Raw genomic sequence first — 12,824 nt, 5'->3', positions numbered from 1 at the left:
TACTTCGATCTTACGTGCATCATAACTCCCGTTTCCCACTTCATTCGTTTTCCTAATTGTGTCGTAATATCTGCCAAAAAAGTGTTCCGTTTGCTGACTGACTTCTCCCTTTTTTCCTGTCAGCAAAGGGGGGGGAGGGGCGATTTTCTTGCTCGTGTGTGCACACGGGCTGATTACAGGCGAGGGTGGAAGTGGACCCACCCCTCTTCCTTTCCTTTGACGTCTAAAATGGGGAAAACCAGTTCTGGATATATTCTTGAAAACGAACAAAACAGTAAAAAAAAAAATGACCCCCCCCCCCTTTTCCCAGCTTTTTATCCGCCACTGGTGTGCACGGCAATGTTGATAATTGCAGAATTCAGGTATTTTTTTATGCTGTTGTCTGCATAGGAAATATTACCCATATTATTGTCTGTTGCGTGGTAAAACGTAAAGCAAGGGTAATTTATTTCTTCTTTACACTGCTGTTAAAAGTTCCGTCTTCGACAGTTGCGTTATCTTTAAAATGCTGGGATTTTCTCTTCCGCCACCTGTTGCTCGAACTTCCAGCCGGTCTCCTTGTTTTTACGATGCAGCTGGCGCCAGTGTTTTGTCTAGCGTCTGCAAAGCTCTTGCTTGCTGATAACAGCGATGACTCATCCAGCGCGAAGGAAAAAGTTATTGTTTTGAATCTCGCAAAGCTGTTTTGATTTGACGATAACGAAATTCGATCTCCAGAAAGGAAAACAAGAGTTAAAATAACTTCATGTTCTGCTCCTTCTGATAAACAAAACTGTAAATTTAATTCGCATCCGCTTTTCTTCAGAACCATTCATGAAGAAAAAAAAAAGTGCTCTATAGGAATGGTCGCCGAGATCGATTAAAAAGACATTATTCAAGGGGAAAACTTTTGGAGGAGTGGGTGTTTGACATCGAGAATACTCCTAAATCCAACATTAAATCATCGATTAACGTGAGAGTAAATAACAATCTACCATTTTGATATGTAAAAATGCGCAGTTTCATAAAGCTTGTTTTCAGTTCCTTTTATGCTGATGGGCTCATCGGGACTAAATATACAGTTTAAAGTGAAATTCAATTACAAACCTTAATGACTTTCGACTGGGACGCTGTTTAATGACGTGTCCTAGAATACACATTGGGTGAAAACAGATCGCAAGTTGCGCGTTTCCTTTTTCACACTGGATTACAATGCAAGTAAAGGAAGGAGTTTGGACTGCTGCCTTGAATGGGGAAGGGGGGAGGGTGAATGAAGTTGGTTGAAGCAAAGAAAACGTGGCTTTTTTTTTGCGATGTATTTTACACAACCAGAACGAAAATTACAGGCCCGCCTTTTTTTTTTGTGCCTAGAAAGGTTGTGTTGTTTCTCCCGAGAGATCTAATCTTACCAGTTAATCTTGTAACAGACAATGCTCCAGTAGACCCGTATAAAATCCAACATTCATTCTGCCCTATTATCTCCCGACTTCTGCTGGCGCCAGTGTGGCTGGTGTCAAGATTCTTCGAGTTTCGCTTGCAATAAGGGAGAGATTGTTTTCCTTTCCATGTGTCTCCGTGCAAACGGGTTTCTCATGAACTATAATTGTAAGAATTTCCTGGAAAGCAACGACTGTGCACAATTGAAAGAAAGTAACATTATTTTAAATTATTTTTTGTGAAAACGTTTTCATGTTCTATTTTCCTTCTCACAACACGCGTCCTGTGCATAACAGGTTGTATAACTACCAGGATAAATGGTGTTACCATCTCCTAGGCATCTTTGTGTCCGTTTGAGCTTCGTTTAAGCAGAAAATTGGGGCAAATTCCAATAACGACCCCTTCGAAATAACGACCCTTTTCCCGGGAACTGTGAAAGGTCGTTGAATCGAGAGTTGACTGTAGTTATATTCTCTTTAATTGATTCAGTGTGACACATGAAGCAACAGAAAATTGCAGTTTCACTCATGTGCCTTTTCCTGAACACCCTATAATTTACATTATGTAAAAGTTATATTTGATAAAAGTTATACTTCCTTACTTTGAGTATTGCCTTTGGAAACTTTCTGATGAAAAACCTCTCAACAGCATTAGAACAACCATCAGTGGTTCGAACTATTATTGAATATCCTTCACCAAACCTGAGAGAGAAGAGAATTTTTATAAGTTGCATAGCAAATGAGGAAGAGCTGTATCTCATACATGTCAACCAACTGAGACAAAGTTGTGTCACGATGATGAAATGGGTTCTGCAAATGGAGGGAACCAAAGCTCCATGTTTTATTGGCATTATAGAATGTAGCACAAAACTATAGGAACAGTTAAAATTATATGATCAATAAAAGATAAGAAGTGAGGAATTTACAACATGAATATAATGTACATTCACTTATATACATTTCAAATTCATGGCTACTGAATGTTTATAGTCTCAATCCTATAGGAGAACGTACATACCTGGTTCACATCATAGAAATAACATTTGGTCAAAAGGATTTTATATGTATCAGTTCCTGTAGTAAGCAGGATGACTAAAAAAAAGCACATTTATATAACATCATTTTCATACACATTTCTCATCTTCTAATTAATCAATACATTACAGTACTAACTAAAATATAAATACAATGCTTTAATGTTATAATATACATATTAAAAACAAATTATAAACTTACTAATAACAAGAATAATAATGATAATTTTTAAATTGATATACTGTATGGTGTATGCATCATGAAATAAGACTTCAACAACAACTTCTATACCAGAATTTTTGTCAAGTTATACACGTACTTATTTTTTAAATGCTGAATACTTCCAAGACACTTAAAGTGTCCATTCACCATTATGGTGAGTCGTGTGCACAGTGCTTCACACTCCTCCATAGAATGCGACGTGAGGACAACTGAGCGTCCACCATGGACTAGTGTAGCAATCAAATCCCACAGAAACCTCCTCGAGTAAGGATCCATTCCCGTTGTGGGTTCGTCCTGAAAGGAAAAGTAAGAACTTGCAGTCCTTTCCTCTTGCAGAATACTATAGTATTATGTGCAAAATTCAAGCACTAAATATGGGATGATGCACAATTCTATAGATCAGCAAGGGTGCAGATTTTCTAAACATTGACGAAAACATGACTAAAAAAAATTACACCGATAGACATGATTCACGGAGGGGTTATCAAGTACCAATTTGAAATGGTACCAGTAACAGTGCCTACACTCTTCACAATTTTCAACATTTCTGATACTTGAACAATGCAACATCTTAATTTTTAAAATAGTTACAAGTACTAAACTGCAAAGATTCATATCTAAACTAAACTTCGTGGTGCACGAACCATTTGAAAGCTAAGGTCTGCCACTGGGTGATCATCACTGTAGTCTGGCTTTCTACACCAGTACCTTTCAGATAGTCAAATTATTAAAATAGCTGTCATATAATAAGATGTATTCTAGCCAAGCAATGTTGATGAAAAATAATGAAAATTTCGTACATCCATGATTTCTATAATACAGGGTGGTGCAAAAAGAATGCATATTTTTGGAATAAATTTAGCATAATTGATTTTCAAGATACAATCGTTTTAACACCAAATGATCGGTAAGAAATGCAGTGATGATTTAAGTATGGAAAGATGATGTCATTGTTGCTGCACACATCCTGAGCCTCTCCTCAAAGTTCCGCATTGCGCTTGCCAACATTTCGTCTGGCACAGCTGTAATTCCTTCACGAATGGCAACTTTCAGCTAGTCGACTGAATGAGGTTTTCGACTTGAGGTAACACCACAGAAAGAAGTTGCAGCAGACAAATCTGGGGAGCGTGGGGACCGAGAGACATCGCTGAAAGATTATGTGATGGGGACGGCAACAATGACGTCATCTTTCCAACATCATCTTCCATACTTAAATCATCACTGTAAACCTATCCAAACTGCATTTCTTACTGATGGTTTTGGTGTTAATAAAACGTTTGTATCTTGAAAATCAACGAGATTATTCCAAAAACATGCATTCTTCTTGCACCACCCTGTACTTGGACTCCATGTAGTGTGTCTGCCCTGCCCTGAGATTATAATATTTGTTATTCAAAATGCATATTAAGTAAAGGGATGGTTTACCAATAGAATGACCAAAGGGCCTCCAAGTAAAGCAATGGCAGTCGAGAGCTTCCGCTTATTTCCACCACTGTATGTGCCCGAAGGTTTGTCTGCATAAGTCATTAAATCCAACTTCTTCAGAGCCCAGTCAACCACCTTTTTCTCTTCTCTTCTTGGAATGCCTCGGAACCTGTAGAAAAAACAGTAATAAACAACTCTTTAAAAGTGTACATGGAACTTACATTTCATATAGCTTATTTGTGCACCTTGCAGAAGATCTTTTACAAGCATTTGCACTTTGTGTTAAAATACTGAGATATAAATGCACAATATGATGCATGTCCAGAAAGTAGTACCCATTTGGTACAAAAAAAAATGAAAGAAGTTAGTTGTCTCCCAGTATGATAAGTGCTCGAATAGCATGGGTGCCTATGTTGAAAAATACTTCAAGGTATGTACAGTTGCGGACACTTCTTGGTTTTAACTATTCCATTGATTGTTACAACCCAGAAGTGTCCGTAACTGTACTTTCAGAGTAAAAATATATTGTTTAACTGTTCAACTACTTTTGTTCTTTTTTTATTACCAAATGTGTACCATTTTCTGGACGTGACTTGTATTTGTTCAATAATTGAATTGCTCACAGATCTTTTACAAGCAGCATTTTGTGCCCCTTTTTAATGTTTCATGACAATGCTTCTCAAGAAGTTTCATAATAGGCATTTGTATTTTTTTTATTCATCTCATTCTATATCCAAAGTTCAAACTCTGGGTAAGGCATGGATGTATGTATCATTGTGTTTGTCCTGTCATCCATTTCATCCTCATTGTCACAATTAACCCAAGCTGTAGAAAAGCAATCTTAAATAATCAAAATTGATAGAAAGAAAGAGCACCATACTACATATGAAACAACGACTAGTAATACGTACCTTGCATAAAGTGTCAAATGTTCTCTCGCTGTGAGCTCATCATAAAGAGCATCAAACTGTGGGCAGTAGCCAATGAACTGTTGAGCATGAGGCAATTGGTGTCTTATACTGAAGCCATTTATGACGGCATCCCCTCCAGTCACACTCGTGTCTCCGGTCAACATTTTGAAGGTTGTCGTCTTTCCAGCTCCATTCACACCAAGCAAGCCAAAGCACTGTAAAAATTAGAACAGGTTTGAAATCAGGAATTCAGACAAACACACAACCACAGATGTGTAAATGAGGATGAAAAGCACAACCATCAGATAGATGATAATGGTAGTTAAAATTGTGTGATGAAGTCACTTGTTTGGAAAGACTGTTAATTCACAGTAAGTTCCAGCTCCTGCAGGATAATAATTAGGAGTGAAGTGATACTAAGGTATGAGTATTGATCAATATCAGTGGTCTCGGTATTGATTTCAAAACTGATGCTTCCAGATAATTTCCTGCATTTCTTTGTCTTGATCCTACAGGGTTCCTGCTCATTTTAACAAAACAAATTCACTGGCTATTCCAGTTGTCCCGATAATCTCTAAAAAAAATTTCAGACCATTCTGTGGTGTTTTATAATACTAATAACAATATTTTAAGCGTTGAACTGCATTTAATTCTCAACAAATTCAACATTGTATAAATTAACTATAAACATATTTTTATATGAAATAACTCCTATCAGGAGCTGTTTCAAGTAAAAAGTGGAATTTCTTTTCAATCCCAAATCCTGGCAAGTGCAAATAAATGCATAAATTAATCAATTGAAGGGCTCGGGTGTAAAACATGGTAAGTGACATTTTGGTCATTTCTGAGTACATTTAAAAAAAGGTTATTAGAAGCTATACTGTAGACAAATTATTTTCGTGTTGTGTTTACCAATTTCACAAGGTTTCACCGAGTCCAATGCAAATTGTATGACATGGCAATTTCACTTGAAAATTGAAGGATGGCACATTTTAGTTTGTAACTCAAAAATTACAAAAATGTCACTTACCATGTTTTACACCCGAGCCCTTCAATTAATAAAATTTTGAAAAAAAAACATGATATTCCCTTAATTATCCTGTTTCTTTTTCCACGTCTTTTGACTGTATTTTCAAAATTTTCTGGTTTTTCCGAGTTCATTTCCTGATTTTCAAGGTCAGTGAGAGCCCTGTTAAAGTATTAAAATTCTTGTTTTCCTTTACCACAAATATCAGAACAGATTTTCACTGAAATATTTCTAAGCACACAGATTACATTTATGCAATCAAAACATAGGAAATGAAATAAGATCATATTCTCGTTAGCATGAAAAAAAAAAGTAAGTAATAAGGCAAACATAATTACAAAGCAGGCAATGGGGTGAATTTACATATCACAGCATCAGAGTGAACACATTAATGATCTTTTGAAAGATCAGTTTGGAAGTCAGTGTCATTGCATTACTATAATTTTACACTTAACCAGTGTAAAATCACTGATGGTGCTGACTGGATACTTTAGATGGTATCTTGAACAGAGCAAATTTTTCTACTCAAAATTTTCTTCTTCTCTGTACTTAAATTTCAGAATCAAGATTTCTGAGAATATGAATGAAACAATCTGTGAACTTCAATCAAGCATTTTTCAGGAGTTTGTGGCCTAAAAAATTAAAATGCAGGAAAATATAGAATCTGGGCAAAGTATAGTGTGTTGCATTATTGGGACCAGAACAATAAAATGCAGTGCTGGAAAATGTAGAATATTAAATAGGGATTCCATTGTGCACTGCTCAATATTTAGCAATTACATATCTAGTTCTATTGAGACTAAATCAGAGGAAGAGACTAAAATATTACCTCTCCTTCAGGAATTCCCAGACAAAGCTCGTCAACTGCCAAATGCTGCCCCAATTTGTTTGTGTGGTAGATCTTCGTTAACCTTTCAATTTGAATTATGTCATTTTGTGCAAGTCCACGGAGTACACGATTTCTTTCTTGGTTAACATCATTATCCTCATTAATGTCTAGACCTTTCCTTGGTAAGCACCGTCTCCTGCAAATACACATGCACACAGCATATTTACAACATGTATCTTATCAACCAAGTCTGTTTACAATACAAATTAGTCTCTAAATTACATCCAGTTTAATATTTGAATGGTTACACATTTTTCTAGCCTCTGGAGGCATGCTATATACAAAGTCATTATACTTCGAAAAGTTACTGAAATTCATCCCTCCCCTCGAATGGATTTTTTTAATATCATGCTGATTACATAAATACATATATTACATTGACAAATGCTACTTTCAGAAAAAAAACATATGTTCATTTGAAATTAGCTTCATTTATGCAGCATTCACTAAAGTTTTAATACAGATAGAGGAACTCCATTTATATCTAGTCATACAGTTATGAGAATGACTGACTCCTTAAAATGTAATAATAAAAATTTAGTTCTTCTCCTGGTTACCTAAATCTCCATAAAGATTACCTTGATTTCATTTAAAATTAAATAAATTTTATAATCGCAACATCTGAGGAAAGTTCAAATTACCCACATGCAAGTTCAAAATTGCAATTAAGATGGTACAATCTTGTTCTCTAACATGAAGATAAAGATATATTGACCCAACATTCATGTAAAGCTAATCCTTCTACAAAGATGATTATACATTTAGCTAAAATCTTTTTAAGTCAAATTTTGCATTTCAACTTAATTGGACATCTGCAAGGGGGAAGGGGTGTAAGAAGTAATGGTCTGTAAAATGAATGTCAGCCTAAAATTACATAGTTCACACATGTAATTTCATTTCAGTTACAGTACTAGCATTATTTATTATAAGTAAGGTTGTTACAGGAGCACAATAAATTGAAACTAAATAAATGCCTTGTACCCCCTTGGAAAAAATCCTGTAGAGCCCTTGACAACTTGCATTCTTTCCTTACAATACCTAGTCCTAGAGATTCTACCTTCATTATTGTAGTCTCTAAAAACTTTATTAGTAAATGAAAAATAGAAAAGCATAGCACTAATAACAGAAGTCAATATACATAACTGTTTACTACACTTTCTTACCTTTACTCAGTAAAACATACCTTGGTTTTATGAAGAATCTAAATTCACAAAGTATAGTGATGATAAAAAATGTAATTCCACAAACAGCCATAGCAACAAGATTTCTCAAAATTAAATCCCATTCGAAGGGGGACTTCATTCTATGATACTGTCCTGCAAAAGAAAGCACAATGAAATTAATTACAGTCGGCTCTAGATTCTAAGACCCCCGGATATAACGACCCTCTTGAAGTAACAACCCTTTCCCAGGGAACCATGAAAAATTTGGAAAAAAGTTGAAAAATTAAAAGAAATCAGCTGAAAAATACATTTTTTGCACTCGTTTTATTTGCATTCATTCCCTTCACAAGCGTTCTAGCACTTGCAAGTGGGTCTGATCCAAAAATAGATACCACACCACGCTCGAGTGATATCCAATAGCACTTGACCTCTGCCCTCCCCTCCCCCAAGTGCACCAATGTTACCCTGCAGCCGATGGCCGCTACCCAACATGCCAGGCTTGTTTTGCCATTGTGATTTTGCTTGCACTTTGATACGCAAGAAGAGATGGAATATGCTTGGATGTTATTTTAAATCGACCTTAACTTGTTTCCTTGTCCTAAGAGCTGCTGACAACTCACATGGGGGGGACAAGGGGGAGCAGTCTGAAATGACTGCTGGACTTGCAGTCTATGTCAATGTGTATGGCAGGCAGGTCAAGCTCTTTCATCGATAAATACTCCACCATGAGAAATGAGAGATAAGATCGCAGGAATGTTCCAAAATACAGACACGTGGTGTCTGGAAGTCTGGCCCATCTATCCAGCTCGGACCTAGAGTTCAACAGGTTCCCGTGAGTGAGCAACTCTTGGCCTTGTATCCGACAACTTCCGGTAACCACTTTAATTCAAAATGTGTTCTTTGTTCCCTGTAACACTTCATTAAAAAGTAAAACTGTTAGAGATAATGAAAGCCACATAGGCCAACTAAAGATCGTAAAGATGGTAAAATGTAAAGAAAGGGTCATTTCTTTCTTCTTCACACAGCTGATAAAAGTTCCAGTCTTCAACAGTTGCGTTATCTTTTAAATACGAAGGATTTTCTTTTCTCTTCGACCACCTGTTTCTTGAACTTCCAGCCAGTCGCATTGTTTTTACACTGCAGCTGGCATTTTGTCTAGCGTATGCAAAGCTGTCGCTTGCCAATAACAGCAATGACTCATCCAGCACGAAGGCAGAAGTCATTGTTTTCAATCTCGCAAATCTGTTTTCATTTGAAGATAAGGAAATTCGATCTCCAGAAAGAAAAACAAGAGTTAAAACAACTTCATGTTCTACGCCTTCTCATAAAACAAAACTGTAAATTTTATTTTGCATCTGACACAAGAATAAACTTTTTGAACACTCAGAGCAGTGTTGGAAGGAAATGCACACAATGCTTCAGAACCATTCATGTGGGGATGGGGGGGGGAGGGGGTGCTCAATGTGTAAGCTGAGACAGATTTAAAAAAGTGCTCAATGTATAAGTTGAGACCGATTAAAAAATAATAATTCAAGGGGAAAACTTTTGTAGGAGCGGGTGTTTGACATCAAGAATACTACTAAATTCAACATTAAATCGTCGATTAACATGAGAGTAAATCACGATCTCTCATTTTGATATCTGAAAATGCCCAGGTTTCATAAAGCTTGTTTTGAGTTCATTTTATGCTTTTGGGCTAATCGGGAATAAATATACAGTTTCACTTTAGTGAAATTCAATTCCAAACCCAAATGATTATCAGTGCAACGCTGTTCAATGTGTCCTAGAATACGCATTGGGTGCAAACAGATTGCAAGTTGCGTGTTTCCTTTCTCAGGCTGGATTACAATGCAAGTTAAAAAGAGTTTGGACTGCTCCCTGGAATGGCGGAGGGGGGTGAATAAGATGTTGGTTGAAGCTAAGAAAACATTACTTTTTATGATGTATTTTACACAGCCGAACCAGAACAAAATTTACAGCCCCACTTTTTATTTTATTATTTTTTTTTTGTCTGGTGTCCAGAAAGGTTGTGTTGTATCTCCTGAGAGATCTTATCTTACCAGTTAATCTTGTAACAGAAAATGCTCTAGTAGACCCGTATTAAATCCGACATTCATTCTGCCTCATTATCTCCCAACCTTTGCTGGCGCCAGTGTGACAGGTGTCAAGATTATTCGAGTTTCCCTTGCAATAAACAAGAGATTGTTTTCCTTTTAGCAGGTCTCAGTGCGAACGGGATTCTCATGAACTAGAATTGTAAGAATTTTTGTGGAAGAGCAACGACTGTCCACAATTAAAAGAAAATAACGTTATTTTAAATCCTATTTTGTGAAAACGTTTTCATGTTCTATTTTACTTCTCACAACGCATGGCCTGTGCATAACAGGTTGTATAACTACCAGGATAAATAGTTACAGTCTTCTAGGAATCTCTGTGTCCATTAGAGCTCTATTTAAGCTGAAAATTGGTGCAAATTCCAATAACGACCCTTTTCCCGGGAACTGTGAAAGGTTGTTGTATCTAGAGTTGACTGTATTTACAAGACTGAAAAGCAACTTTATCAATAGTTATTCCCATGGTTGAAAACTTTCTGCATTAGATCTGCACATTAAAAGACTTCTGAAATAAATATGTACAGTAAAACCCCAATGTTACATTCCTGGACTTTACATTTTTCTGCAGAGACCCCAATTTTACATTCCTGCACTTTTTCTGCAGGGCATGGTGAGTGTTTTCCATCATGTGAAGGGAATGAAAACACTCACCAAACACTGGAGAATTCAAATTTTTGAGGCAGCATGCCATGTCGGATGTAGACAAAATATAATTTTATGAATCTGTCCTCTGACAACTTACAATTAATGTAAAAATTATGACAACTGCATTGCTAGTTTTAAGTGTTTTATTTAAAGAGAACATCACTGTACTTCTGCAAAGAACAATACATTCATTGCATCTCCATATATTATAACACATTTTAAAGGCACGGTCTATGTTCTTGTTACCTGTATATCAAATTCCATATTTAAAGTTTACAAAAATAAGATGAACATACATTTTCATGGTAATGTGCATTTACTCAATAAATGATTAATGAAGCTGGTTTGTATTTATTGCTAATGAAATAGACCTATTATGAAAAGGTACTGTACCTGTTTTCAGCAAGAAGTAGTTGTGATACTCGTTGAAGGCTATATCCATCAATCCCCTTCCCAAACAATAATTTGGGAACACAAGAAAAATTGACTTCAAGAGAGCATGAATATGTCCCAGAGACTAAAATAAAAAAAGAGAAAACTGGATAAATACAAAATAATTTGGAATTCTACATTGAATTTTCCAATAGTACAGCTGAACAAATATCGATTAAAAAATTGTTACTCATTCCCACAAATACAAAACCAATACAGTGAAATCTCAGTAATACGTTTTGTGGGCGACAGAAGGGGGGGGGGATGTATAACTGAGAAAAACGTATTATTGAAAGATAATTAAAATTGTAAAATTAAGCACACAAAGGAAGAAAAGGTGTTCTACATATACACCAAAGTTAGCTATATTGCACTTTGTTATTGTAAATTCTCAATATCACAAGGAATAGGCACTGAAGGTGACAGGGGGTGTAAGGGATTCAAGCAAGGTTTACGCACTTAATCCATTCAGCCAATTCTCTGTAAAAAAACATATGTTGAACGTTAGGACGTTTATCTCGATCTTGTGTTTACCGTAACTGTCGTTTCCCATTTTATACGTTTCCCCAAGACCTGCTGATGACAAAATTTGCCACAAGCCTGTTCCACATACCAGGCGACCTCTCTCTCCTCTCTTCCTTGCTTTTGCAGCAGTCACATTCAACCACCATGCAACCTTGAACTGCTGCCTTACAATCGGGAAACAAGCGCACTATTGCCAAACTAATAAGACACTAAAAGCTGTTTTCTTTAAGGTTTTAATTAGGGATGGACAATATCTGAAATTTGATATTGTAATATATCATCAAGAAAATATTGTCGCAGATGATACGATATCTTTTCCATGTCATGATATCGGCGATACACCATCTCGACAATATGTATCGCCAAATATTGTGACAATATTGGCCGCGGTGGCTCAGTCGGTAACGCGTCTGACTACCATGCTCAAGGTCCCGGGTTCGATCCCCGGCCGGTTCAAATCCGGGAACTTTTCTAACGGTGAAAGCGGCCCTGGCACCCACCCAGCGTCGAATAACATGGGTACCTGGGGGAAACCCTGGGGGGTAAAGGCGGTCAGGGGCGTGATGCTGATCACATCACCCCCACTCACGACCGGATCAAGAAAGTGTGGGGCGTTACCCCCACACCCCCTATATGCCTTCATGGCATGGTGCTATGCACAGGGGAACACTTTACCTTTTACCTTTTTAAATATTGTGACGATATATCACTGACAAAATATATATTGCTAAAATATCATGACGATATATCACCAATATGATATATATCGCCAAATATTGTGACGACACATCGCTGATATATATATCGCCAAAAAATTGACAATATATCACCGACACAATATATATCACCAAAATATCATGACGATATATTGTATAGTTGATATCGCCTGGACAATATTTTTTCAATGTCGCGATGTATTGTCTGGACAATATATCTCCCAACACTAGTTTTAACACATTCTAAAAGTGTGACTCAAATGTCTTTGTTCTCCCTCTCCACAAAAAACTTGTGACAATTGAGA

The 12,824-nt window shown here is 36.6% G+C and overlaps 1 protein-coding gene across 2 annotated transcripts in view; it reads right to left on the bottom strand.

The window, feature by feature from the left end:
• The window catches only part of LOC146001629 (ATP-binding cassette sub-family A member 2-like), a 146,873-nt gene that overhangs the window by 14,741 nt on the left and 119,308 nt on the right, over positions 1–12,824 (bottom strand). For both annotated transcript variants that reach the window (XM_083139182.1, XM_083139183.1), the window contains 7 exons: positions 11,240–11,363; positions 8,108–8,240; positions 6,865–7,060; positions 5,009–5,223; positions 4,098–4,266; positions 2,770–2,966; positions 2,018–2,117 (listed from right to left, as the gene is read on the bottom strand). In XM_083139182.1, the coding sequence (XP_082995308.1) occupies positions 2,018–2,117; positions 2,770–2,966; positions 4,098–4,266; positions 5,009–5,223; positions 6,865–7,060; positions 8,108–8,240; positions 11,240–11,363 (1,134 nt within the window). The remainder of the gene's footprint in view (positions 1–2,017; positions 2,118–2,769; positions 2,967–4,097; positions 4,267–5,008; positions 5,224–6,864; positions 7,061–8,107; positions 8,241–11,239; positions 11,364–12,824) is intronic.

Source organism: Lepisma saccharinum, chromosome 17 (genome assembly GCF_977018435.1).
Source record: "Lepisma saccharinum chromosome 17, izLepSacc3.1, whole genome shotgun sequence".
In the NCBI taxonomy this organism is placed as follows: Eukaryota; Metazoa; Arthropoda; class Insecta; order Zygentoma; family Lepismatidae; genus Lepisma; species Lepisma saccharinum.
The sequence above is the reverse complement of the archived record's forward strand: the minus strand, read 5'-3'. Positions and strand labels throughout refer to the sequence as shown.